The sequence below is a fragment of the Macrotis lagotis genome, chromosome 1 (genome assembly GCF_037893015.1).
Source record: "Macrotis lagotis isolate mMagLag1 chromosome 1, bilby.v1.9.chrom.fasta, whole genome shotgun sequence".
Classification (NCBI taxonomy): Eukaryota; Metazoa; Chordata; class Mammalia; order Peramelemorphia; family Peramelidae; genus Macrotis; species Macrotis lagotis.
The window spans coordinates 152,166,332-152,193,683 of record NC_133658.1 but is presented as its reverse complement, the minus strand read 5'-3'; the positions used below and the strand labels follow the sequence as shown (position 1 = coordinate 152,193,683).

The 27,352-nt window shown below is 45.1% G+C and overlaps 1 protein-coding gene across 3 annotated transcripts; it reads right to left on the bottom strand.

Annotated features, from left to right (window-relative positions):
- RHOBTB2 (Rho related BTB domain containing 2) lies at nt 1-27,352 on the bottom strand. 3 transcript variants are annotated; one of them, XM_074209166.1, is made up of 10 exons: nt 27,205-27,352; nt 19,945-20,146; nt 14,619-14,722; nt 13,914-14,099; nt 12,082-13,106; nt 10,804-10,922; nt 6,574-6,724; nt 5,264-5,352; nt 4,356-4,461; nt 1-3,367 (listed from the first exon to the last, which is right to left on the bottom strand). In XM_074209166.1, the coding sequence occupies exons 2-10, from the start codon at nt 20,134-20,136 to the stop codon at nt 3,150-3,152; spliced, it is 2,190 nt and encodes a 729-aa protein (XP_074065267.1). In that variant the 5' UTR covers nt 20,137-20,146; nt 27,205-27,352; the 3' UTR covers nt 1-3,149. The 3 variants fall into 3 exon arrangements, with proteins under 3 accessions (XP_074065267.1, XP_074065266.1, XP_074065268.1); XM_074209165.1 differs by lacking the exon at nt 27,205-27,352 and adding an exon at nt 24,391-24,496; XM_074209167.1 differs by lacking the exons at nt 19,945-20,146; nt 27,205-27,352 and having other exon boundaries at nt 13,914-14,038; nt 14,619-14,708.

Sequence of the window (27,352 nt, the reverse complement as noted above, 5' to 3'; positions counted from 1 at the left end):
TCTTTTTTCTTGCATTTTTATATTCTCAGAATTGGTTCAGAAAACTCAAGGTCATTCCAGAAGAGCAAGAACAATAACAATGTCATTGTGTACAAAATAGTTATGTATTTATGAATTTATGATCAAATTAAATATGAAACGTTGTATAAAAAGAGGGGTTTTTTTTGTTTTTCTCCTCCTTCCCTCCCACCTCCCAATGAGTAGCATCAGTCCTTTTCCTCTGTAATTCAGTCAACCATGCCCTGCATGGGTGAGTAATATTAACTCTTGCCAACTCTTGCAATTCATCTCAAAGCCCGAGGAGATGTGAGGGCAATGTCTCCATCTCTTCCCCTAGCAGAGAGGTATGTCTGCTTTGCTGCTAGGGGCCAGAGTTTGTCCACCCTCTAAGGGCTGGTTCAGCTAGGTTGGCACCCCAGACCACAAACAGGACCAGAGTGTGATAGAAATTGGCTCTGAGGGCACAGCAGGGGAGAAGGGGAAAGGGATCCCTGAGGGAATAACTGTCCTTCACTGGGCATTGTTTCCCTTTTTTCCTCTCTTCTTCCTAGGCTTCATCCAGGCCTACCTAGGAAAAGAGCTTTGAAAAGTAAGTCATTTTTCCAATGAGGAAACTACAATCACCTGGCTGGATCTCTCCCTTTCTCCCTCAATTGACTTCCTACCCTCTTAATCCAAATACAGATCTAGAAACTCTCTGAAAATTTTGACACAGGGTGATGTTCCCAAGTCCCCCACTCTTTCATCTTTGTTGGGTAGGTTCTCATCCTGCCCCCACGCTCTCTCTCTGCCATGGGGGTCTATGGGCTTCCTGAAGATCAGTTCTAGTCTGCCCCATAGGAGAGAGCTTGGAACTACCAAACCATACTTGCCCTCTTTTTCTTTTAAGGAGAAACTAAGGGTAAAGCAGCATTTGTTAAAGACACCAGCCTGATCCCCCTGGGCCTGGACATACAGGGAGAATAGGCCAGTGGAGCTCAGCACATCTCCAAAATGGCCAGTCAGCTTGAGAAAAGGGCACCTACATAGAGAGCAGTGCTCTAATGGTACCCACAGTTTAACTCTTCATCTTGAACAAGGCTTGCTCTACAATAAACCGACACCTGGTCAGTCCACACTCAGCATTTTTCTGGACTAGGCACAATTCAAGACATCCGGAGCTTCCTTTGCCAGGAACTAGTCTGGTAGGCCAGTTTGCCAGGCAGGTCCCTCCCAGACCTGCCCAGAAGGGGCAGCTCTTCAATTCTCAGAAGAGTTCTAACCTACCTCCCAGGCCCCTATTGAAAACTTAAGAGCTACCAAATATTAGCCAAAAGATGCTAAGGAAAGGGGTCAGGGGAAGGAGCTTTGCCAGCCCTCCTGTTGCCCTGTGGGGGCTGCAGGGGCTATTATCAACCACCCCTTCCCCTCCCTAGGTCTCTGTCTCTCAGAATGAGGGCCTCCTGTCCTAATCTTGGCCTGATCCCCTTTTCCACTCTCCCAAATTGAGGGGGGGAGGGGATGCCATAAATTTAAAAGAAAGCCAACTCTCCAGCTTCTCTCTATTCTACATCTCCATCCCCCACAAAGACACACAACACAAAATACCCCATGGCACCACCTAGTCAAGACCAGGTATATGATTTCCACTCTCAGGGAAGGGAAAACCAAAGGGTCAGCCTGGGATGACACACGAGCCACTGTGAGAAGAAGTGTCGATCACTAGGATTTGAAGGGCCAAGAGTTAACCTCCAGCCCATCTGAATCCCCCAGTCAGTGACTCCAGGGCTCCTTAAAGTCTGGAAACAGTAGAGGAGAATCCCTTTCCACTTGGAGAATGGATTGCAGAGCTGTTCTTATTACTCAATTCTTTTTTCCCCTGCAACTTTCTCTCTTGGCTTCAGGGATTTTTGTTTGGCTTAATATAAAGGCTATAGTTATCTTTTTCTGCTTTTCATTCTGTAGAGTTTGGGGGGATTTTTTTTGGTTATTTCTGCCTCCCCTTATGTCCCTCCCCACAAAAAAATACAAACAAACAAACTGGGCTCTGATCAGAGGTTGGGAAGAGCCAGGGAAGAATATGATGTAGTAACAGAATACCTGGGTTTGAATCCTAGCTCTATCACAAACTACCTATGTGATCTTAGGTAAGTCACCTAAACTCTCTAGATCTGTTTCCTCATTTAAAAAATTAGGAAATTGGACTAGATCATCTCTAGGGATCTTTCTGGTTCTAAGTCCTATGGATTGGCAGATTTTGGATACAATCTCACTCCCTTCCACCTACCTTCCTTCCTTTCCTACTCACTCTTACCTATTCCTGTTGGTTTCTGTTCAGTGAATAAATTTTCTCTAGATCTTGTGGAAGGTTAGCAGGCAAGAGTCTCACTGGTATCACCATTTCTAACCTGGTGAGTTCTGAACAACTATAGCTCTATTCAGATTCCAGGAGCATGCCATGTCTATAAAGCTTCCTCTAAAATTCTGGGTGATGGGTAAGGAGTAGGCTCTCTTAGCTCTCCCACCATCTTCCTCTTCCTCTTCAAGATGAGCAGTTCTAATGATGGAGTGAGGACACATCCTACACTGGCTTAGAAATAAAGAGGGGGTAAGGGGAGAACCACACTGCTTGATTTGCCCTCAAGTGAAATTTCTTCCAATCCATTTATGAACTACAAATCCTTAGGAAAAACATCAGTCAATTCTGAGAGAAGCGTGATTCTCTCTTCACCAAGGAATTTAGGACCCTCTACCACAATCAAAAAATAAACCCTCTACAAAAATCACAACTTTCCATAAACCCAGATGTTTTGGATTCCCTTGGCTCATGGATCTCCAGCCATGACCAGGGCTTCAAATTCCGAATGGGAAGAGGATGGATGACTGAGGTGTTGGTTCTCTCTGATGCCTCATTTGGGGAGTCCCAGGAAACTTGGCTCCTTCCCATCCTCAGCTAGTCCCCATGCCTCTCACCAGAGCCTGGTCTTTCTTCCATTGAGATGGTTTGGCTGGTATTATCTGCTTCACCCTCATGGGCCTAGTTGATTAGGTCCTCTTGTCCCTGGTGAGGGGAGAGGGGGAATATGCAGATAAAGGAGGACTGAGGAGGTCAGGGCAGGTGGCTAGGAGAGGATAGCAGTGGGGTTGTCCTGGGAGAGTTGAGGCAGCTCTCAAACTACGGCTGAGGAGGAGGAGGGAGATGAAGAGGAGGCTGCAGAGGAAGAAGGAGAAGAGGGGCCATTCCAGAAGAGCCATCTCCTTTTAGGTTGCCGCTTCAAATGGAGGTAGTCCTCCTTCTCACGCTCTTTCCGGGCTCGCTGGTAATGATCTTCCTCTTTTAGGTACCAGACAGGTGGCCATCGATGCTTTTCAAAGTACTCCTGGTTTTCTAGAGAACACAGTGGGGATGGGTTAGAATAAGGAATGCCTGCAGACACCCAACATCTATCCATCCAGTTTCCAGATGACACTCAAGAGATGTGACCATTACTGACAGGCTCCTGGGTGTGCAATTGAAATTTTGGGGGAAACAGACTGAATAATAGACATGATCCCTGTCTATAACAACTTCTTAGTCCAGGAGAAAATGCACACCATATGTAAAGCAGCTTAGATATAGCAGATGCTATCTCCATCAGAGTTAAGAGGAGGAAGAGGAGAATACTTCCAAGATGGGCAACCATGGAGAGCTTCACTGGGCAGATAAAGTTTTGTACTTGGTCTTGAAGGATGCCTTAGGAAATAATCTGGTATAGCAGACAGGACACAGGTCAGGAAGGCCAGGCTTGAATTCTGCTTCAGACACAAAGTCTGTGGATAGAGCACTGAGCCTAGACTATGGAAGACCTGAATTCAGATCTAGCCTCAGACACTATCTGTATGACTTTGGATAAATCACTTAAATTATTTGCTTCAATTCATCATCTCCGAATAAAATGGAGATAATAATAGCACCTACTCCACAGGACTGTTGTGTGGATCAAATAATAATAATTGCAAAGCACTGAGCATAGTTGCCGGCCCTTAGTAAAAGTTAGCAATTATTCTTATTGTTATTAAAGACTGGACTGCTGTTTTCCAGTATTTCTAGGACCAGAATAGAGGCTCAAGCTTGAATTCATTTATTTTCTTTTTTGTTTGTTTGTTTTTAGGTTATTGTAAGGCAAATGGGGTTAAGTGGCTTGCCCAAGGCCACACAGATAGGTAATTATTAAGTGTCTGAGACCGGATTTGAACCCAGGTATTCCTGACTCCAGGGCTGGTGCTTTATCCACTACGCCACCTAGCCACCCCTCAAGCTTGAATTTAAAAGCCCCTAAGTTATAGAGAAGGAATGGAGAGTCAGAGCGTAGGGGATTGGGCTCTAAAGCATTCACCTGGAGACATGGCCTTCATATCCCGGGGGAATTTTCGACAGATGTTGTTGTAGTTGGTGCAGATGTGGTGGAGACACCAGTCAGCCAACTGGTATGCACAATGGAACTAGGAATGGAACAGAAGACAACAAGAATTTTTATGAGATACTTCAATGGTTTCCTTACAGACATTCTTGGGGCTGTCTTCAAAAGTAAAACTGGACAAAGGGGCAAAGAAATCAAAGATTCTCTAGATCTCTGCTTCTTCCTCATCATCTTCAGGGTTCCCCAAATCACCTTGATTTTTCTACTGTGCTACCAGATGTCCTCCCCCTAACTCAATGGCCTAGGTGTCTCCCCGCTTTCCTTATTCTAACCCATCTCCACTGTGTTCTCCAGAAAACCAGGAGTCTTTTGAGCAGCCCCAGTGGCCACCTGTCTGGTAGCCAAAAGAGGAAGATCATTACCAGGAAGTCTGGAAAGAGCGTGAGAAGCGGGGTCTCCCTCCATGTGAAGCAGCATTCCCCAGTCACAATTTATGTTTTCCCTCTCCCTTACCTTCTCCATCCTCCCACCACCAACCCCCTTAATTGGTCAGGACCTGTTGAATATACAATAAGATGTTACTTACTGTCTGACCTGGGTTGGCATGTTACATCTAATGTACATTTTAGGCACTGATTTGAGGGATATTATTTCCAGGGCACACTGCCCAGCCTCAAAGGTAGGAGCCCTGCCTCCTATCCAACAAGACCTGTCTCCCCACCCTCCAGGATGCCCAGAGTCATGAGTGCCTGGGCTCAGGATAAGGACCAAATGTGCGGCACTGCAGAGAACCAAATTCGCCTGTTGGTTTGCTTTGCTTCCTCTATATACTCTACCAGCTCTGAGTACCCTTTTTGAATGGATGGTCCCAATTCAGAAGCTACCTGAGCCAGTTCCAGAAAAACAAGGACATCACCATCTATGTCCACCATCATCTGCGTGGCTTCCATCAGTCCAGTCACCGTGTATTGTTCTGTGACAAAAGCATTCTAGGAATCAGTCAGGGCATGGGATGCATAGAGAGAAGTTCATGCAAATGCACTCTTTTATTATTATAGAAGGAGAAAGTCTGTAGGGGTTTGGATACATAGCAAAGGTCACTGGGGTCCCAAAGCCAAGAATAAAACCTCAAGAGCAAAATAAAAAGGGTCAGGGGAAAATATACTGAAATCTACTCAAACTTAGAGAGAAACCAGGATTATGTTATAGCAGCTGGAAATTAGTGACTTAATTATACGTCAGTACTTATGTTTCTTTAAATCTCATTCTAAATGGTATTACATGATCCTTTAAAAAGTAACTAAGTCCTAATGAACGTCAGTACTTATGTTTCTTTAAATCTTATTCTAAATGGTATTACATGATCTTTTAAAAAATAACTAAATCCTAATGAATGTTTATGTAACTTATTTTATTAAGTTCCATCTTTATAGAAAAGCAAAATTGAGGGAGCTAGATAGCACAGTGTATAGAGCATTAGCCTTAGAATCAGCCTCAGACATTTCCTAGCTGGGTGACCCTGGGAAGGTCATTTAACCTCTTTCAGCCTCAGTTTCCTCATCCATAAAATGGAAATAATTATATCACCACACTTCCAGGGTTGTTGTGTGGATGAGATAACATTTGAAAAGCACTTTGCAAATCTTAAAATACTTTAAAAATACCAGTTAGTATTAGTTTTTTAAATTTAGTTGGCCCTATCAATTGGAAGTAAAACTATTATAAAAGGATGAGTTGTTGTTCAATGTGTCTGACTCTATGATCTCATTTGGGGTTTTCTTGGTAAGGCTATTGGAATGACTTGCCTTTTCCTTCTCCAGCTCATTTTACATCTGAGGAAACTGAGGCAAAAAGGTGAAGTGATTTGCAGAAGGTCCCATAATTAGTAAGTGTCTAAGACCATGTTTGAACTCAAGGATATGAATCTTTCTGTCTCCAGGCCCTGCATTCGATCCACCTCATTATCAAAAGAAGATAAAAAAAAAAGTCTATATAGTCCAAATACCACACCTCACCTTTTAACATCTGCCAGAATTAAAAGAACAGTAGGAAATAGATAGCCTTTGCAAACCCAAATCTACAAAGTGACAAACATTATCATGCATCCACCAATGAAAAGCTTTTCAGATCCTTCTCCTGGTGTGTGTGTGTGTAGGGGGGGGCGTTAAGAGGTGTCCCTGATAAGCAGAGTTACCTGTGAGTGCAACCAGGTGAGGCAAGCACAGCCGGTTGGCCAGGATGATTAGCTTCATGTCGTCCAGGTCAGGGCTGGCACTGAACATGCCTGTGTAGAGGTATTCCAGCACAGCTCGCATACAGCTCTTGCTGGTGTAAGGAAACATGACCTGGGGAAGCAGAAACCAGAACAGTATGAGGCTCTGCCGGGAGAAGCACCTGCCTCGGGCTGGCCCAGAAGGTGGCGTCACTCAACTTCCACGCTGCTCAGCTGCCGTCTTAGCTACTGAAAATCGCCAGAACTTTCCTGGGGTTGATAAGCTCCAAATAATCTTGTAGACATCTTGAGTGTACATAGTCATCTACATGTTGCTTAACCCCATTAGACTGTGAGGTCTCTGACAGCAAGAGCTGCCTTTGGCCCTTCTACCCTTGGCAGAGAGTAGCTGCTTCATAAATGCTTTACTTGACTGCTCCCACCCCATCTTCCCTCTTCTTCCATTGAACCCAAAGATCTCTCTCCAATGGAGGCCTTGATAAAGACCTGCTATGCAGATTGCACATGTAGTTCCCCTTCACACATCTCCTATCTGTTCAGAAGCCTGTGCTCCCACCAGCCTGGCTCTTCCCCTTCCTCCGCTAATTCATAAGCCGTGGAGACATTCTTTAGATACCCAAGCCTTCTGACCCCAGCGCTGTTTGCCTCTTGCCTTCTGCAAGGAACAAAGAACAAGGAAGGGCGAAACCTAGTGCCAGCTGGCTTCTTTCTTTGACTTTTGATGCCAGGGCCCTTGGCCTATGAGATCACTTTAGAATTGTGCAGCAATGGAAAATGCTTTCTCATCAAACATGTTCCTTCAGATATATGTGGAGAATTAGCTAGAACCTTGGAATTAAGTTTCTTCTATGAGATCATTAGCAGAGAGCAGGGCAAAGTCATGGGCCCTTCTCAGTGCTTTCCCTGGCCTCTTTGCCCATATAAGTATGCAAGTCCTATTCATCCCCTAAAGCCCAGTTCATGCCCTACTATGAAGTCTTCTGCAATAACTCCATGGGTTGTTGAATAAGTAAAAGAATGCTTTGGGGGGAAAACCAAATGTTAGCTATAATTATAACTCTTGTCTACACTGACCTATCCCTTTCCTCCTGACTTTTAGCACTTAAGAGTCTCTACTGTAGAACCTAATACTGGATGGTTTAAGATCTTTATTTTCTCACCAAGGCTTGATATAGTAGAGAATACAAAAGAAATAGAAGACACTGTCTCTACCTTCAAGAAACTGATGATCTAGTTGAGGAGACAGCATGTATGTGAAATACTAGTCACAGCTGGCCATGATAGTCCAAAAAACCTAGCTTCCTGGAGATCCATGGGGCTTGCTTACAGTGGGTTCCTGCCATTCTAGGCCCACCTCCTTTCTTCCTGTCTCACCCCTTGGAAACTTTAGCAAACTTCCCATGGCCTATGTTTATGCAGCAAGGACTTGCCCTCACCTGGGACCATCCATTGTGTCTCCTTGTCATGGTACTGAAGAAAGGGAACCCATGAGATATGCATGGGTGACAAACTGCTCTCTTCCTATAAAACTTACGGTCTAACCTGAGATCATAATATGAAAGAGACAAAGGGTCCTAGTATCTGCCACGTGAAATAAGAGAGATGAGTTTGGCAGAACCTGGATTTACCAGGCCTCTTGAAGGGATATTGTTTGACTTCCTCTGTTAATGCTGTTGTCTAAAGACTATCATGTCTAAGTGTCCTGCAACTTCCTTGATTATATCTTTGAATATCCCTGCCTTTACCTTCAATCATTTCCTATTAGATCTTAACCCTTTCTTTGTGTGAAGGTCATAAGAAAAGTTGTCACTTTAAAAGCTACTGGTCTTTATGACTCTTTGGGGAGATAGACCGAGACAAAAAGACCCTCTAGAATACAGGGTCAAAGTAAATAGGATATACAGCAATGTTATTGGGATGCAAAGGAGAGGGGAATATCACCCTAAGCTTTAAAAAAGAAACCAAAGTTGTTAGATTTCATATGAAACACGTAATTATTACATGATGAGGGTCTGAAATGGTTGGGCAACATCTCAAAGAAAAGGTGGGACTTCAGCTAGGCCCTGAAAGATGGCTGGGGGCCTATGCTCTGAAAAGGGAGAGGACACAAGAAAAGACATGGAGTGGAAAGGACAGCATGGGAGATAATGGGATACAGGGGAAAGAGCCCTATCTTGCAGACTGAAGTCCAAGCTTTGAAGTTAAGACCTGGAACATGCTGCTATTGTGACCACATACAAGTCACAAGCAATTAAATTCCAGAATATCAGAATTGGAAGCAACTTCAGGTTTTGCAGTCTAAGCCAGAACTGAAGTTTGAAGATTTCCAATGACAAATTGACACAAGGGGAGGCTTATAAACAAAATAAGCCTCTTTATGAGTTCATTGGTCCTAAAGAAAAAAAGGCCAATGACCTCTGCCACACGTTGTTGCTTGTTGTTTCAGTTGTGTCCTACTCATCATAACGCCTTTTGGGGGTTGGCAAAGATCTTGGAGTAGTTTGCCATTTCCTTCTCCCATTCATTTTACAGATGAGGAAACTAAACCAGAGTGAAGTGATTTGCACTGGGTCATACAGCGAATGAGTCTGAGGCAGGATTTGAACTCAAGTTTTCTGACTCGAGATCTTGCATTCTCTCCACTTCACCACCCAGCTTCCCCCTCTTTAACAAGAAAGCCTTTCAAATACTTAGTCTGCTACCATGTCTCCCTTCACTCTTTTCTTTTCCAGCCTAAACACACCTCTCCATCCTCATAATGGCATAACCTCAAGTTCCTTCACCATCCCAGTTACCCTCCTCTGGTGATTCCAGCCTCCTAATATTCTTTCTAAAAACTGAACACAACATTCCAGATGTGATCTGACCAGAGCAGAGCAGAGGTCAGGGGGATGGCCACCTCCTTATTCCTGGAAGTGATGTCCTCTTAACCAGCCCAAGACCTAATTAACTCTCTTCAAGCTGCCATCTTACCCTGATGACTCATAATGGATTCTTACATCCAGATCTTTTCTCTGTCAGACTGCTGTCTAACCAAGCCTCCCCCATCTTCTACTTTTGAAGCCAGCTTTTCAGACCCAAGTAGACTTTATACTGATTCCTCTTAAAAATGCATCTTAGTACATTTTCAGCCCAATGTTCCAGACTGCCAAGATTTTTTTCTGGATCCTGTCATCCACTGTGTTAAACCATCCCCCCTCCTTGCTTTACATCACTGGCAAATCTGATCAGGGTGCCTCAGTTTCCTCATTTGTGAAATGGAGATCACACTTGTACAGGATGGTTATGACCAAAATAAAAAAAAATGCTTTGCAAACTTTAACATTCCATAGAAATGTGGACTTCAAAAGCACTCCTTCCCACTTCAGAGTCTCAGTTCCCTATATAGATATGAATACCTGCACCCCCTCTTTTTATTCAGGGTAGCTGTGCAAATTTTAGATTTTGATTTAAATACAACTAGCATTATGGGCAAAAAAGTTGACTTTAAGACTAAGTCAAGTCTATTTCGGGGGACACTAGTCTGACTGGAACAGACAGTTTGAACAAGGGTTGCAGAGGGAGGGAAGTGGAGTGGGAAGACAGTCTTGGACTTGATCCTGTCTGCAATGAGGAATTGTGGGAGGTTTCTGAGATGAAGAGATGACCCATGTGTCAGTAATTCAGAAGATAAGTTTGACAGCAGGGGTGTAGAATGACTTAGAGAGGAAAAGCAGAGAGACCAGCTAAGAGATTGCTGTAATAATGTAGAGGAGACTGGTAATGAAGGCTTGAATGTACTGTAGGAGAATGAATGAAAAGATGGATGCAATACATGTTTCTAATGGAGAATGGAGAGGTCTCAATGTCTAAATGGATAGAAGAAAGGAAAGATTCAAAGTCCACCAAGATTTCAAGTTGTGGGTAACTAGGATAGTGATACCACTGACAAAAATAAAGAATTTGGAAAGAGAGTTAGGTTTAAGGGCAAAAGGGATCATTTCTACTTTTGACATACTGCAGTTCCTCTAACTGTTTCTATACTATATCTTTGTCTTATTTCTCTACAAATCTATTTGCCTAATGCTTTAAAGGACCATCTGATATACCCACCATACCTAGCTAATGTGGACATATAGTAGGCACCTAAAAATATGATAGTTGATCTCAGAGATGAGATAGGAGCCTATCCCCACCTTCATAAATTCTCACCTCCCTTGTTGAGCTTTCCACAAATGGCCCCCCAAACATGGCAGCCATCCAGTCACAGCTGGAGATCAGCAGTGGTTTGTGGGCACTGATGGTCCCATCATCCAGGATGAAGGTCACATCTGCAGGAGAGGAGAATGAGGCCACAGAGGAAGGAAGGAGGTTAAAAGAATTTCTTCCCAGGAAATTGTGTATAAATTGATGCAGGGTGAAGTGACCAAAGCCAGGAGAACAATTTATACCACAACAACAACATTACAAAGATAATAAACAACTTGAAAATTCTTAAGAACTCTGGTCATTAACAATGACAACCAGAAGGCTCATAGTGAAAAATAATACTTACCTCCACGGGGAGGGGGGGTGAACTGAGAGCAGACTGACAGATAGAAAGCTGGCTATAGATACAGGTATGTAAATATACATACACATCTAGACATGTGTATGTATGTGTACATGTATGTACACAGCCATGTGCATGTGTGCGTATATGCATACACATATGCATTTATGCATATATATTATATATACACATAGTCAAAACAGAAATTTGTTTTGTTTGACTATATGTGTTTATAACAGTTGTTAATCTTACTTTTTCAGCAGGGGTAGATGGAGGAGGTAGGCTAGAGAGAAGGTGGATCTTCATTTGAAAATAAATACAATTTAACTTTAAAACAAAGAACTACTTTCTAAAGCTGCCAGAATAAATTTGCCAGCAATCAAAGTCTCTCCTTAAAACTGTACCTCCTCCAAGATCTGTGAGTAATTCATTGATCCCACCTCCAAAGTATCCAAACCCACAGTTGTTTTAGGATAAGGTCTGGGATTGGATAAAATATTGATCCAAGGTATGAGAAATTGGTGTCCCAGTTACTTAACAGCAAAACCCTCATCCAAATCTCCCATGTCTTAAGCCTTCCCTTGTTCCAGAAGAAGGGAGATTCTGAGGGACAAGAAATGAGAGAGAAAATTCTAGGAATAGGAGCCAAATAAGCCTTTGGATGGTTAGAAGGTGTCCGAGGCATAGTTGGAGAAAGATTTCACTTAGATAAAGCCAAGCAGTGATGACTTTTCACTCACATACTGGCCTAGGTGGGACTGCGGAAGAACTAACCTACCCTTCAACCATCATGATGGAAGCTGGAGTCAGCCAAGCTCCCCAAGGGTTGCTGTGAATCAATTTAATTTAAGTGAATAAAATTCTTCTCTGTCTCCCTACCACTGCTCCTACTGATGCTGCTCTCTCCAACTCTTATGCCCACTTTTAATTCCCCTTACCTGAAAATGTGCCTTTGGCCAGACACTCCTTGACCCGGTTGGTCCTACGTACATGGAAGGCCTTAGTGATCTCTTGGTTCATGAAGGCCTCGTGGTTGAGGATGTTGGCAACCATCATGCGCAGATCAAATACTTCCAGCAGTTCAGCAATGTGGGCAATGTGCATGAGATCCCGTTCATTCTCATCTAATTCCCCAGTATACAAATACTTAAGCACAGCCCGGAAGGGACCAGGCTGGATCGAAGCATCCATTTTCACTACCACCATCAGGCGTGACTTGTAGGTGAGAGGGTCATCTGCCATCTCTTCCTGAATGCTCACAAATGCACGACTCCAGGATGAGAGTACCCGGCCACGCCCAAGCAGGTAGCCAGCCCCATTGCCCCGAAGGATCCCATCACTAGTGGAAGCTCGGAGCCCTGCAGGGCCAGGACCCCCTCCCTCATCTGTGCTCTCACACACATCGAAACTGGCTGCCCGTAGCAGGAAGTCCCGCCCATGGTGGTGGTGGTGGTGGTGATGGTGGTGGTGGTGGTCGGAGTGACCTTGAGATTCCTCTAAGCGGGGGCCCCCTGACCCAGAGGAACCCCCCAGCTCTCCTTCACTCAGGTCCATGAGGAATAGGTCATAGAACTTGGAGGAGGAAGTGGAGAGGTAGATCTTGTGGGCAAAAATGCGCACCCGCTCTTGCAGCACCAGGATGACATCCGCACAGAGAGGGTCCTCCAGGAGGTGGGCAGGACACTCCTCAGTGGTGGATGGGGGGTCTGGAACCACAATTATGGGGGGTGGAGGTTTGGGGGGGAGGAATGGAGCCTGCAGTAGGGGGCGCTGGACATTTCGTAGGTGAGACTTCCAGAATTGCAAGTGACGACGTGAAATGAGGGCTGCTCGGATGGCATTGTCAAAGACATCTTTGATGCCAAACTGTGCCACCACACTGGTCTCATAATAGGGGATGCCCAGCTCCTTGGCCACCTCCCGGCCCTTCTCAGGTGGTAGGATTTCATTTGGTTTGATGGGCCTGGGTGGGAAGATAGAGAAAAACTGGATGTGGTAGAAGAAAGGAGGGGGTAGCTCCTCCCCTAAATTGCTCTTAAAGGGCAAGGAAGTCTACTCAAGGTTCAGATTCAGGTGGGCAGACCCTCCCACAGAATATTACTTGGGTCATGCTTATTTCTCCACTTAGACTCTTTGCTCAGGCTGTTCCTCGCTGCTCTTTGACCTAACTAAATTCTATCCATTCCATTAAGGTTCATTCCAAGTTCCAATTAAACTTAGTATACTAAAAAAATTAGCTCAGTATCCTCCACTAGGGAACATTCCTGGTCATGGTAGCCCATAGTGCCACTCTTTCCTTTTGCCTGGGACATTCAATGTCTGTGCATAACCATTGAATATCCCAACTTGTCACTTGTTTCAAAGGTATTTAATCTTGATTCCCCAAGGAGATTTTGAGATCTGTGAATACATCCTAATACTAGCTCAATAAACACTTGTTGAATGAATGCATGCACAACTAGATTGGGAAAAATCCTAGTTCATAACTCCAGTTGATACTGAGGGGACATGAGGATAAAGACCTCAAAAGGGGAAGAAGAGATGACCTTGCTGTTGTTCTACTTTCCCCTGTATTCCTCAGCTGGGAGCATAATCTCTTTTCCTTCTTTCACCTCCATTTCCAGTTCCCCTTCTCTTCTCTCCTAGCAGTTTCCTCTCTCTTGATTCTTTCTGAGCCCATCTCTTTTAGTCTTCTTATCAGAGAAAATGTCCTTGAAGCCAGCAACACTGCCCTCCCATACTAGATAGCTCCAGGTCCCAGCTCCTCTACCTGGCCAAAGGGCGCCTGGCCCTATTGACGGCTTCCAGGTCAGCATAGCGCAGGTCCAGCTGGCATCCAACCAGGATAACAGGAGCCCGTGGACAAAAGTGTTTGATTTCTGGGTACCACATGGTCTTGACATGGTGCAAGGAATTGGGATTAGCAATGGAGAAGCAAAGAACCACAACATCGGATCTGGAAGGTGGGGGTGATAAAGAAGTAGGTGCCACACCCAAGCAGGTAGCCAGCCCCATTGCCCCAAAGGATCCCATCACTAGTGGAAGTTCAGAGCCCTGCAGGGCCAGGAACCCTCTCCCTCATCTGTGCTCTCACACACATCAAAACTGGTTGCCCATAGCAGGAAGTCCCACCCATGGTTGTGGGGGGTCGCCTTTCTCAGGAATAAAGGAGGTCTAACATATGCATACACACACAGACACACACACACATATATACATATATGTATAGTTTCACATACATACAAATACAACACGCAGAGAAATTCCAGCCCTATACAAAGAGAATATAGTTAACGAGAATATCTGTGAGGACATCTATAATTGGTACATCAGATATGAGAATCCAAACACATTCACTCTACGGGGACTCTATAGTCCCTCCCCTCAGGATACTCGTTTCAGGTGGCTCAACTCCACTCCCCTCCCCAGTGAAGGGGGAAAACCCACCCTGAAGGCAGCCAGGGGCTGGTCCTACCTCCCGTAAGCAAAGCGCCGGTCTTTGTGGTGATCTCCAAAGGTGTCCCAGAGACGAAGGGACACACTGACATCATCTACTACATCTCGGGAACGTTCCAGCACCTTCAAGTGGAAGAAAAAGAGAATTTGTCTTTAGGATCCACCTATAAATCAGCTAGAGGACCCTGGGAGTGGGGGAAAGGATGGAGCCTTGAACAATTCAAACTGTTTGGGTCTCCCCTAAATCCTCAACATTTCTATAAGGCGAAAACAAACACCAAGGGCAAGTTTTACAATATAAGAAAAGCCTAAAAGTCCTACAGCAGATTTGGGGAAGAAGGGGGGGTGGGAAGACAAATATACTTGCCAGGCATTCAGTTCTGGTTCTCTTTAATGGCCTATTGTATGCTTGGGCCATCAAAGGTTTTTTAATAACATCTGCCCCCATTATTTTTTGTTTAACTCTTCTTTCCTGTTGGCTGTTTCCTTTCAATTCCAAATACACAAGAGCTTCCAAAGCTTAGGACACTTGATAAAAATTCCATTTCCTATATCCTAAGTATATCTTTCTTCTTAATCACCAATTTCATAATAATGACTTGCATTTATACGGCATTTTTTAGGCTTGCAAAGCACTTTTACAAATATTACCTCATTTTATCCTCACAACAACCCTGGATGATAAAAGTAGTTATTGTTCTCATTTGACAAATGATGAAACTGGGACAAAATGAGGTTAAGCAACTTGCCCAGGGTCATGCAACTAGTAAATAGTCTCGGGCCGAATTGGAACTCAGATCTTCCTGACACTGAACATAGTACCAGATCCACAGCACCACTTGGCTACCTCATCTTTAAGAAGAAAGAAAAAGATACAAGGGGGATTGCTCTTCTGACCTTGGGCCAGACCAACAAGGAAGACTCAATTAAAGCACAAGCAAGGGGAACCTTGGGGAAAAAGTGACCGTATTATCTTGAACTGCATGCTAGCAAAGGAGGGCTTGTAGCCTCACTTGTCCCACTAACAGCTAGAGAAGTTTCCAAGAATGTGAAGAAAAGATAGAAAGTAAACAGGTTTGGAAAAGCTATAGCTAAAGGGAAGGAGGTTTCAAAAGTCTTCCTTGGTGACACAAGTATAGTAACTGATGGACTTATCCTTGTGCTCAAGAAGGCAATTACATCATTCATGATACCTTTTTCCTGGCCATCCCCCAGGCCTGGAATGCTCTCTTCCTCCTTGTCTCTGCCTCCTAACTTCACTCAGTTTTCAACCAAGATCCTCACTCTCCAAGAAGCTTTTCCCAAACCACTTTCATTCCAGTGCTTCCCCCAAGCATTACCTTGAATTTATCCTGTCTATATTTTGTATGTAGGTGATTGTTTACTTGTTATCTATGCTCATTAGATTATCAGCTCCTTCATGACAGGTTCCATTTTTGTATTTAATTTTATATGTTTACATTATCTTCACCCTTGAAGATAGGGATTTGTTTCATTTTTGTCTTTGAATTTCTTGCATTGAGCAAATGCTTGTTAAATGAATGAAATGCAGCACCAAAGCTACATGCATAAAAAGAAGACACAATGTAATTATGAGTAATATAGAGCCAACAGCATGGACTTTGGACTCAGCCAACCAGAATTCAAATGTCATTTCTCATGTGTTTACCACCTGGCTAACCTTGGGAACATAAGTCATTGAAATTTCCTGGGTCTCATTTTCCTCTTTTGTAAAATAAGGGGGTCAAAGGGAAGTCTAAGTGACACCTGAGGCTCTTCTAACTCTAGTCTATTCTCTTATGAATCTAAACCAAAAAAAGCCACTGACTCTAAAAATTGGGAAATGGATAAAAACAAGGGTGCTGTTAATTTCTGATAGAAGTTTAAACACTGTAAAAAAGTTATTACAACAAGAAGGCCACAAGAAATTGCCTCAATCTGCAAAACACTCGATCTTGTTAGGGAAACAGTGTGGTATTTTGGAAGAATGTAGAATTTGTAGTAAGAGGGTCTAGAGTCAAAGCAAATCTGCTATTTTGTAGCCATGGAATCTGAAACAATTATCTGGGGCTTTGGGCAGTTTATAGGTGAAATGACTGGGTTGGACCCAAGGGCCTCAAAGGTAACTTTTCAATTCAAAATGATTTCCCTATGATGCCACGGCCTGAGAAGACAGTTCAAGAAGGGCAAGGAGAACATATTGGATGATATGCTAACCAAAAAAAGGATGAGAAAAAGGGAAGAGACCAATTTGGCTTTTTGCAAGATGCTTTAATTTAGCTCAGATTTTAAATAATGGTAAAAAAATATAAATAGTTGCAAAAGGCAGGTAATTAAGGGAAAAACAAAACCCTGGCAAGGTCCTGTAGGAATGGTAGCAGGAAGGCTAAGGTAAGAATGAGCTGAGGCTTGCAGAAAAAAATGCTGTGTATAACAAAAAAAAATTTGAACGATTATGTTTAGGTGCAAAAAGAACAAGGAGGAGATCAGCCAGCAGTTGGTAAAGATGCTGTAATATTTAAGAGATGACAAAGAGAAAATGGAACTAACTACTCAACGGCTGTTTTGCTTCCAATTTCTCTGTCAAGGAGAATTTCCAGACTGGAATGGGAACAACAAATGTATTTTGAGAGGATCTGAAAATCAAAGATCAGTGGGGAAACAATTAAGGGAGAAGACAGCTTCTCTAAATGAGATCAAATCATCTCTCTGGGTCAGATACATCCCAGGGTGCCAGAAAAACTTAGGGATATGATCAAGGAACTGTTAACAAGGATCATTAAAGAATTATGGACCACAATAAGGGTAGTAGAAGACTGAATAGGACAAACCCAGAACTTTTCAAAGAGGGGAAAGTGAATTCTGTACATCACTAATATCAAACTCAAATAGAAACGGAAGCTACTAAACCTCTAATGTGTGAGCTGCATATATTAGCTTGGAAAACCACATATTAACATTATTTCTATTCTACTGTATTTTTATCTTGTTATATATCTCCCAATAACATTTTAATCTGGCTTTAATCTGCACTTAAGAACCTTGGTAATGGTGGTGAGGGAGAGGGAGGCAATCAGATTAGTAAAACTCTAGAACTGACTTGTTGAGTTTTTTAATTTTCTTTTTTTTGTCTAAAAATATTATTTGTTACATGGTTGTTTTGGAAGAGAAGAGAACAAAGGGAGAAATTTTGATAATATAAAAAAGACACCAATAAAATTTATTTTAAGAAAAAGAAATTTTAAAAATTATGAAACTCAATATTAGGCAGTTTTGTGAACATTCTCAAAGAAAATAAGGCTGATTACTGGGAGCTAGCATAACTCACTGACAATATGTTACACTAGAACCAGGTGTTCTTAAGTTGAGGTCCATGAATCATGAGATGTCTGAAGATATTTTAGGGGATCCATGAACTTGAATGGGGGAAATTGATGACATCTATATTTTCACTAATTTCTAACTGAAATTTAACATTTCCTCCCATTATTTACTGAGGAGTTCACAGGTTTCACCAAAGTGCCAGAGAATCTAAGTCACAAAGTGTTAAGAAACCTGCACTGGAGGCAGCTAGGTAGTGCAGTGGATAGAGCACCAGTCCTGGAGTCAGGAGGACCTGAGTTCAAATTGGACCTCAGATATTTAATAATTGCTTAGCTGTGTGGCCTTGGGCAAGCCACTTAACCCCATCACAATAAATAAAATAAAAAAAAAGAAGCCTGCACTAGGCTAATCTAACTTCCCTTTCCAATAGTTATTAAACTAAAAGCTGAACAAAAAATTATAAAAACACCATATCTATATTTAACAATAATTTTGATATAGTCTCCCTTGGAGGAAATAGAAAAATGTGAACTGCATGAGAGCAGAGTTAGGTGAATCAACCAAAGGGCATTAAGTCAACGTCAAGCTGAAAGGAAGTTTTTAGAGCTCTGTTCTTGACTCTAGTCTTTATAAAGTTTTTATTAAAGACTCCTAATAAAAACATCAGTGGTAGAACTAACAAATATGCAAATGATACAGAACTGAAAATGATAGTTAATGCATTAAATACCAGAAACAGGATATAGAAAAATATTGAGGGACAGCTAGGTGGTGCAGTGGATAGAGCACTGGCCCTGGAGTCAGGAGGCCCTGAGTTCAAATGCAGCCTCAAATACTTAATAATTACTTGGCTGTGTGACCTTGGGCAAGTCATTTAACCCCACTCCCTAGCAAAAAAGAAAAAAACACTGAGATAGATGTAAAAGTTGGACACTTAGCTTCAAAAAAATCAACTAAATAATTATGGGACATACAATATATACAGTGAATAATCCATATATAATCGGATATTTTAAATGTTTGTTTGCATGGTAATATGTGGCAATTAAAAAAAAGTTAATTTAATCTTTTTTCCCCTCAGACTTTGATCTGATAGGTTTGGAAAATTCACAGGGAGAAAACAACCTCTACCAATACACACCAGCAACTATTGTGCAATTTATGGTCTTAAGAGAATTTCCGATGGCATGGAAAAGTCACACAGCTAGCATCTATCTGAGGTGAGTCTCCAACTTGGGTCTTCTAACTCCAAAGCCAATTCTCTATCCACCATGCCTCAATGTCTCTTGTCAATAATAGCCTGAATTAATATAAGGAAATTATCTCAAGTGCCAGAGGTGAGAGTCCTGTTGAACTTAGCCTTTTAAAAACATATTTGGAGCATTTTATTCAGTTTGGAGAAACCATGGTTTAGAAAACATATCAATAAATCAGAGCATGTCTGTGGGACAATGAATAGAAACCCTGCCATAAGAGAAACGGATGAAGGAACTAGGGATGTCTAACATGAAGAAGAAAATGCATTAAGGGGGAATTAATTGATAGCTGACTCAAATTATTTGAAGAACAGTCATGGGGAAGATGTGTTCCATTTATTCTGTGTGGCTCCAGACAACAGAGAGAAGACCAGAAAGGAAAAGTTAGAGGAAGTCAAACTCTGACTGAATCTAAGAAATGTTCTCTGAACCGTATTGGAATGATTGACTTTAGTTGTTAGTGAATTCCTCATTTATGGAGCTATTCAAATTGGAGTTGGGTGACTATTTGATTAGTGATGATAATGGAGAATTGATGCTAAGTCTTCAATGCTATGTTCCTACCATAAGTTCATGTAATTCTAAATCAACCATATTCCCTTCTAGGTTAGTTATTTCTCCTAAAGATTTTCCATCCTTAGATAAGAGCCCTGGTCAGGGAGCTGCACTGTGAGCTCTGACAATAACTTTTACCCAAACCCCAAACTAGCTAGAGTAGCCTGCAGCCACAGGTATGGAAAAGTCATAGATGTAGGCACCTCTTACCTCCTGGCACACCCGGTACTGATCGATGGCCCAGACTGTGGGCACATGGGTGGCAAGCAGCTGGTACTGGGTGAGGGTGGCATTGCAGGCACGAGCACAGATGAGCCTGGTCTTGCCGACAGCGTTGTCCCCGACCACGACACACTTGATGGTCTCTACGTTTGGCCTCTCATAATCCATGTCAGAATCCATTAATTGGGACCTGGGAGAAAAGACAGGGCCGAGTCAGGGCTGCTCTCCAAGTCATCTTCCCAAGGGTTAGCTTAATTCAAGGTAGCTTCTTCCAAGAGGGGAAGGAGTTGTGTTTGAACAACTCACTGAGTAACTTTGCTGTGCAAAAAGGATGAGGAGGGGGGCGGAAGACAAAGTTGTCCAGGTGGGTGCCAGAATTAAAGGGGAAACCCTGGTGTCAAGAAAGAGAGTGGAAATAGTTAGATTTGGAGAGGGAGGTGAGAATCCCACCAAGCCCGGAAGGAAGGAGACAACTCCATCAGACTCTCACCTCCGAGCTAGGCATCACCTCCAAGCTAGGGGGGAGGAGATACCCTTTTCATTCAAGACCATGGGTGGGTCTCTAATTTTCACCAAAGGAGTGCCAGGCTGACACGGTTCGCTCCCTCCTCCCCTGCTCTACCCTGCCCTCTTCTTTCTAGCGCAGCAGTGGCAACAGAACAGCAAACAGCTGAGAGAAGATGAAGGCTCAGCCAGGTCCCCACCCCTTCCCAGCATGCACGGAGGCAGAACCACTTTAAAATTTAATGGACTTGTCAAAGCCAGCAGCAGACTCCCTTCCCCCTCTATTTTTCTTTTGGAAACTTCTACCAAGCCTTTTGTGGGGCTAGCAGCCCTTTCCCCTGGGCCCTGGCTTTTGCTGCTACAGCGCTCTCTCTCTCTCTCTCTCTCTCTCTCTCTCTCTCTCTCTCTCTCTCTCTCTCTCTCCAAACTGAGGTTGAGCTCTCATAGACACTTTCCACTCATTCAGCAAAAGAATCCTCAACTGACAAGTCAGTCACTGTACTGACTGGTTGTTTCAGTGAGAGATGCTCAATCAAATAACTTACCAGGGTCATCCAAGTCTCAACTGCGAGATCAAGCACAGACTCAGTGGTCACTACTCTTCCATTTGCCTTGCCTCTGCCTAACTCAGAGGAAACTCCAGAATGAGGAGGGGGAATCGTCCTTCAGATAAACAAGCAGAAAGTGCTTGTGTCTGTGTGAAGTCTCAGAGACATTTAAAAAGGTTACATGGGGAGGCCCCCAGCTCAAGGGAGCTATGCCGATTGGGCTCCACAATGGCAGATAACAGCAAGCAGCCAGGGAATTCATTCCAACAGGAAGGGTTTGGGTATAAACCTAAAAAAGCTGGGGCAGCACTATGCCCATGCATTCCTGGCTGTACTCTGGGTGTCACGTAAGATGTCATAAGGAGGCAGGGTGGGTAGGCCACGAGTTACAGGAAAGCAGTGCAGGGGCGCAGCCAGCGGGCAGGCTGCACAGGCTATGAGATACATCCAGGGGGTGTAGCATTTACAGGACAAGCCAACTCTGAAGGGTGTACCAGGGGTCTGGGGCAGGTAAGGTAGAGAAAATATGATGGAGGTGCGTGTTGTGTGTTGTGTAGGGGCAGAAGGAGGCATGGGGGGTAGGGATTCAAGTAAGATATGCCAGGTGTACAGAGTGGTCAGGATAGGCAAGCTAGGCAATCCTGGAAACTGAAACAAACTGTATTAACCCCTCCAAGTTCAACAAAAACAGAAAATAATTTCAAGGAGGTATTCAGTTCCGACTCCCTAAGCTGTCCAACCCCAAAAGCCAGCTTGAGAGAGAGGGAGTGGAAGCTCCCACATTCCTGTGAGGCTCCTGGGATGCTGTAACTTTGTGCCAATGTGCAGGAATGCAGAACCAAAATATCCAAGTAACAATGGCAACGGAGGTTTTTGTGAGTGGGTGCATCTGAGCAAAAAAGTGCAGCAGGGATTTTTTCAGGGATGCTGTTTCCTTCCAGCTCACTCTATCCCATTAACATGAAGTAGCCCACACCCGGACAATGCCCTCTGCCCCACCTCACATGTTCCTCCTGGACTGGCACCAAACTAATGGCCCGACTCAGAATGACAAACTCATCCTGCAGTATTGATTCCTCCCTTACTTTCCAGATCCAGCTTTACTACCTCTCTCCTTTCTTCATCCCAATAACAAGAATCATACTTTAAAAGTTGGTTTATGATATAAAAGTAAAGATGGGGGAGAGAAGTCACAGTTTCAATTTTATCATTTAAGCTCCAAGTACAGTTCCTGCCATTTAATAGGTGTTTTCTAGTTGATTATGGTCTTGGGTAGAGAGGCAGATTGGTGAGGAACAGAATAGGGAACTTAAATGATAAAAATTCTTTAGAAAATAGGATCACAGATGGTACTTTAGAAAATTTTTGAGATGATGGTTAAAAAGAAATTAAAATAACTATCATACATGACATACCCTAAAAATTCAGAGGCCACTTTCTCCCAGAGATCTCTAGGCCCAGGAAAATTCTAGGAAGAAGGTAAGTTAAGCTAAAAAACTAGCTATATTTCACTATTATCAGCCCTCTTGCACAGAATGGACTCCAGGAGACTAGCATAGCTACTCTCTTCTCTGGACTCAGAAATTTTGTTGATTAAAAAAAAGGCAAAGAAAAACTTATGCAACACTAGAGTTAAGCAGGGGATAGCTAACCAATGAGGTAGCTGTTAAGCGAGTCAAACTCCAATGAGAGGTGACTTCCCCATGAACCACATTTAGGAAGAAGCAAACAGGGGGAAAGAAGGGGGAAGGGAAGGGAGGGAAAAAGTCCTGTACTGTAAAATCAAGCATGATTGGCATTGGGTCCACCTAAAATTCTCCTTGACATCCACTGTCCAGGGCTCCTTTCAATTTCCTATTCTTGTATCTGACCTCCTCTCTATTCTGCTATCCCCTGGCTCCAAACTATGCTATACCTCTCTAGTTTAAAAAAAAAAAAAGCAAAACAACTGTTCACTGCCTTGTTTTAATTGGGAAACTGGCTCAGAGATGGACCAACCAATAAAGTTCCCTACCACTTTGCTTCCCTGGAGGGCATGTGCCTCCCCCTTTTGGGAAATGGGGATGAGAACTTCATGAAGTCCCCCTGGGTCCTAGTTAATTCATAACAGCAAATTGCTTTGAGATTCTGGGATGAAAGGAGCTAGTTTTCTTATTATGTAATGCAGGCCTTATATAATACTAGATCCCATATCTATATATGTAATTACTTCTCCCTCTATAATATAGGATGGCCCAATTAAGTCAGGCCCCTGGTAGCCTGAGGCCTATTTTAAATGGGAACCTGTATCTGAGACACAGAAACAGCTTTCTATTGCAAACTGGTATTATTATTATCAATCATCTAAATCCTAAAATACCCCAAAATGAATTATTATTATTTTGCTCCTATGGCTGGTTCTTCTGAGGATATCTTTTTTATTCTTCTGGCCTGCAGACTTTTTCCTAAAAGCCTTCCTAGATTTAGTTGATCTTTTTCTTCCCAGTTCCCAACATGCAAATTTAAGTCTCTTTCCGTTCTAGGAATTATGAACTCCTCTTCAGCTCTCTTTTTCCGTATTGATCAAATATAAATCAGCTATATTTTAGCAGCCCCTACCCGGGTACTACTCCCCTATAGGCTTTCCTCGCCTGACTCCCCCAGATCTTCGGGCTCAGCCTAGTCCCACAAGACTTGATCTATTTAGACTTCTCTTTCACTGGGGCCCCATCTCAAGCTCACCCCCACTTATCAGAACCCAGAAAAGCCCCCTTTTCCCCACCCACAGCCGAAGCTCTTTGCTCCTCGGAGGCTGCCCCATCGCTGGTTGTCAAGGAAACTACAGAATTTCCCAGGGAGCCTGGTCTGTCTCCTAGCAACCCGCGGGAGAATCTCCCGTATCCTGCATCAGACACAAGGGGAAAAGGAAAAGCGAAGAATAAGGGGAGGCTGCCTTTACGAAAAAGGGCTCCAGAAATAGTGTATTTATTTGCAAGGGGCATCTACCCTTCTGGCCGGAGGAAGGCGGCGTCCCGAGCTCGTTTTCAAATCATATTATTTTTGGAAAATAAAAATCCCGGTCAAACCGACAGCGAAGTAGCCCCGCCGGCATGGCCTGAGGCAGGAAGGCCGGGCTGCAGGCCGGCGGCCCGGCCCGGGCCTCGCTCCCCGGCCCGGGCCTCGCTCGTCTCTTTTTCCCTTTTCTCTTTGCGGATCCGCGGCCCCGCGCGCACACGCGCACACACGCACACACGGCGGGGTCCGTGCGAGGGGCTCGGCATCGGGGCCGGCTGCCAAACCCGGAAAAGGCCGCTCCGCCCCCCCTCCCGCGGCGCGGCCCGGCCCGGCCCGGCCCCGGCCCCGGCCCCGGCCCCGGCCCCGGCCCCGGCCCCGGGCTACTTACGCCGCTACATGTGACCGGGTGATGTGGCGGGCAGGGGGCACAGCTCGTCCCGCCGAGCGCATTCATGTTAGTGGTGGCCGGGGCGGCTCCCGGGCGCGCAGGGCGGGAGGCGGCGGCCGGGCCCCAGGCCGGTCCTAGGCGAGGCCGGCCCCCCGCGGCAGGCCGGCCGGGCCCGGCTCCCCGCGCGCTGGGCTCTGCGGCCGCGGCCTCTGGCGGGGCCTCGGCATCTCCGCGGGCCGGGGCGCTCGGGGTGGCCGCGGGGCGCCCGGCCGCACCCGCTCCCCGCCGCGGGCCGCGGGCAGCCGAGAGAAGGCGGCAGGAGGGGCGAGGCGGCGGCGGCGGCGGCGGGCGGCGCCCCGGGCCCCGGGGCGGGCGGGCTCGGACGGCTCGGTCGGCGCGGCCGCGCAGCCCGCTGCTGCAGTCTCGGGACCCGCCGGGCGACCTCCTTTTTTTTCATTCACAAAAAAAAAAATCACACCCAGAAAGGGCGGCCGCAACGGGTCCGCCCCCCGGGCGTCTCCATTGGTGCAGCGCCGGGGGCGGGGGGAGAGGGAGCGAGGGCGGAGAAGGGGATTGGACGCTCCCGCCCCCTTGGCTCGCAGCCCCGCCCCCAGCCCCGCCTTCCCGCGCCCGGGGAGCAGCGGCCTCCCCGCCCCCGCCCCTGCGCCCTGGTCACCTGCCTCCCCGAGCGCGTCCTGGGCCCCGCGGCCGCGGCCGCGGCCGGCCGGAGCATCTCGCATCTGGCCCCCCTCATTGCACTCGGGGCCCCGGAGGCGCCTTCTCCAGGACCGAGTCCCTGCTCTACGCGCTCGACTCTTGACCACTAGGCCCCTTTGCAGCCTCTCTAGCGTCTGCACCGTGCCTCCTTCCCCGCTCAACTTTGCCAGCCTCTGACCCGCAGCCTCCTGCCCCCCCACCCCCTCTCGCCTTCACCTCCCCTCCCCACCCCTTCCCCGAGCCTTCCTCAACTCTTCTCTAAGAAGCAGAGAAGACAAGCCAAGCCAAACCTTACGTAAGGGCCCCCCGGCAGGTCTGGCCACGCCGGTGGACCTCTTCGCAGAATAATGCTTTTAGATAATTGAAGGAAAAGCAGAAATAGAGTTAGAAGTTAGTGAAACCAGAGGCAATTGCTCATGGATGCCCTGAAATCCATCCTATCTTCTCCCAAACCTGTAGAAGTGTACTTATCCCTTAAATCCTCTTTCTCAGGGGAATGAAAGAAACTCAAATATGATAAAAGAAAATGTGTTTAAGTCTTAAATGAACATTCCTCCATGCCAAGTATTTCGGTATGGCCATTACTAAAAAACAAACAGTTCAGTCAAATTCCAATTATCTTAACATAGATCACCCATAGAGTAAAACTGTCTGCTGGTAGGTAGGTTCTTCACTGCCCATCTAACTGGACAGCTAGATGACGCAGTGGGTCAGTCCTGCAGTCAGAAGGACCGGAGTTTGCTTCTGATCTTAGACACTTGACTCTTATTAACTATATGACCTTGGACAAGTCACTTGACCCTAATTGCCTCACATCCAGTCATCTTGAATCAAATCTGGTCACTGGATGACTACAGATGACTCTGGAGGAGAAAGTGAGACTGGTGACTTAACACAACAGTCCCTCACTCATCCATTTAACGTACATGTCATGACATCCCTCCTGGATGTCATGGTCTTCTTTGGAAACTAAGGACAAACAGCAACAACATCAACAGCTTAAATCACTCCCACAGAGCCGAATATCTACCTTTGGCTTTGTGATGTAAACTCCTGCCCAGGAGACTTTAATTTTTACTTCCAAGATGTAGTCACCTATACAGGTAACTCTCTCCATTCAAATAGAATAAAACCCTCCAAGAGAGTCCACCCATAAATCCCTTCCCCCCATGTTTGTTTGTTTTCTGACAACCCCAGTTCCTGTGGTCAGAGAACCTTCTAAGGACTGGCTGGGTTCAAGCACACATCAGTTTGAGCGATCCACATTCATCCCCCGGAGGAGGCAGAGCATTTCATGTAAACAGCTAGTTTCCTTTTGGTTCCAGATACCCCACTGGTTTCCCTCCAGGCTGAAGTCCCAGTCTGCCGGGAAGGGGTGGGGGCAGAGCAGGAAGCTGAGACTTCACCAGAGTCACGTAAAAGTACAGCTCTGGAGGCAAGGACCTTTCTCCCTTTGGGTACAATGACCTTAAGCTCACTGGCTTAGGCACTGGACTTCAGAAGGTGGCCCGAGGACAGGGGAGGGCATAGCAGGAGTTTGGAAATTAGAAGAGGAAGCACCTTTTAGGATTTTGATTTGGTAGAGGAGATGAATTGTTGACAAAGTGCAGGTGCTGCCTGAGAGCTTGCTCACTTCCAACCAAACCGCCTCCAAGTCAGATGGATGCCCCTCTCCACCAAAGAGCAGTCTGATCAGACCTCTAGTTTTCCTGACGCCCAACCATTGATCTTATTTAGCCAGTCCCTTCTTACAATCCTCAGCCTCCCCACATTTACAGTTCTTTTCAATCAGCCCCACTTTTCAAGATTTTCCATTTGGAATCCCTCACAGTCCACCACCACCACCACCATCCCATCTCCCCTTCCCTCCTGCCCCCATAACACTCAATTCTGTCTGAGTCTGAGCAACCCTCCCCAAAGTGTCTCAAGACTCACAGCATAAGCTTCTTCCTCCTCCATCGCCAGACTTTATCATACATTATCCTCAGACACTCCCCTCTCAGAACCAGAGGATCAGAGAACATGAGAGCAGGAAGCTTAGAGATCATTAGTTCTACCTTTTCCCCTATACCCTCCCAGAATTCCTCCCAGTATCACCTTCAGCCTGAGCTCAGCGTCCGCAGCCAGGATGCCACAGGTCTCATCTATCCCCTGTTGCCATGCACACCAGATGAGGCCGGGAAGTCTCTGAACTTGTCCTCATTCTATACACCCTGCTTTTGGCTGGTGTGACACTTTTTCACTA

Bases quoted from the DNA above. Each gene is read 5' to 3' on its own strand.
- RHOBTB2 (XM_074209165.1), bottom strand. From the start codon at position 24,452: ATGCGCTCGGCGGGACGAGCTGTGCCCCCTGCCCGCCACATCACCCGG. The intron at 14,100-14,618 runs GTAGGACCAGCC...CCCACCTTCCAG, and splicing joins CGGCGCTTTGCTTACGGGAG to ATCCGATGTTGTGGTTCTTT. The intron at 6,725-10,803 runs GTGAGAATTTAT...CTGCTTCCCCAG, and splicing joins TGGAAAGCTCAACAAGGGAG to GTCATGTTTCCTTACACCAG.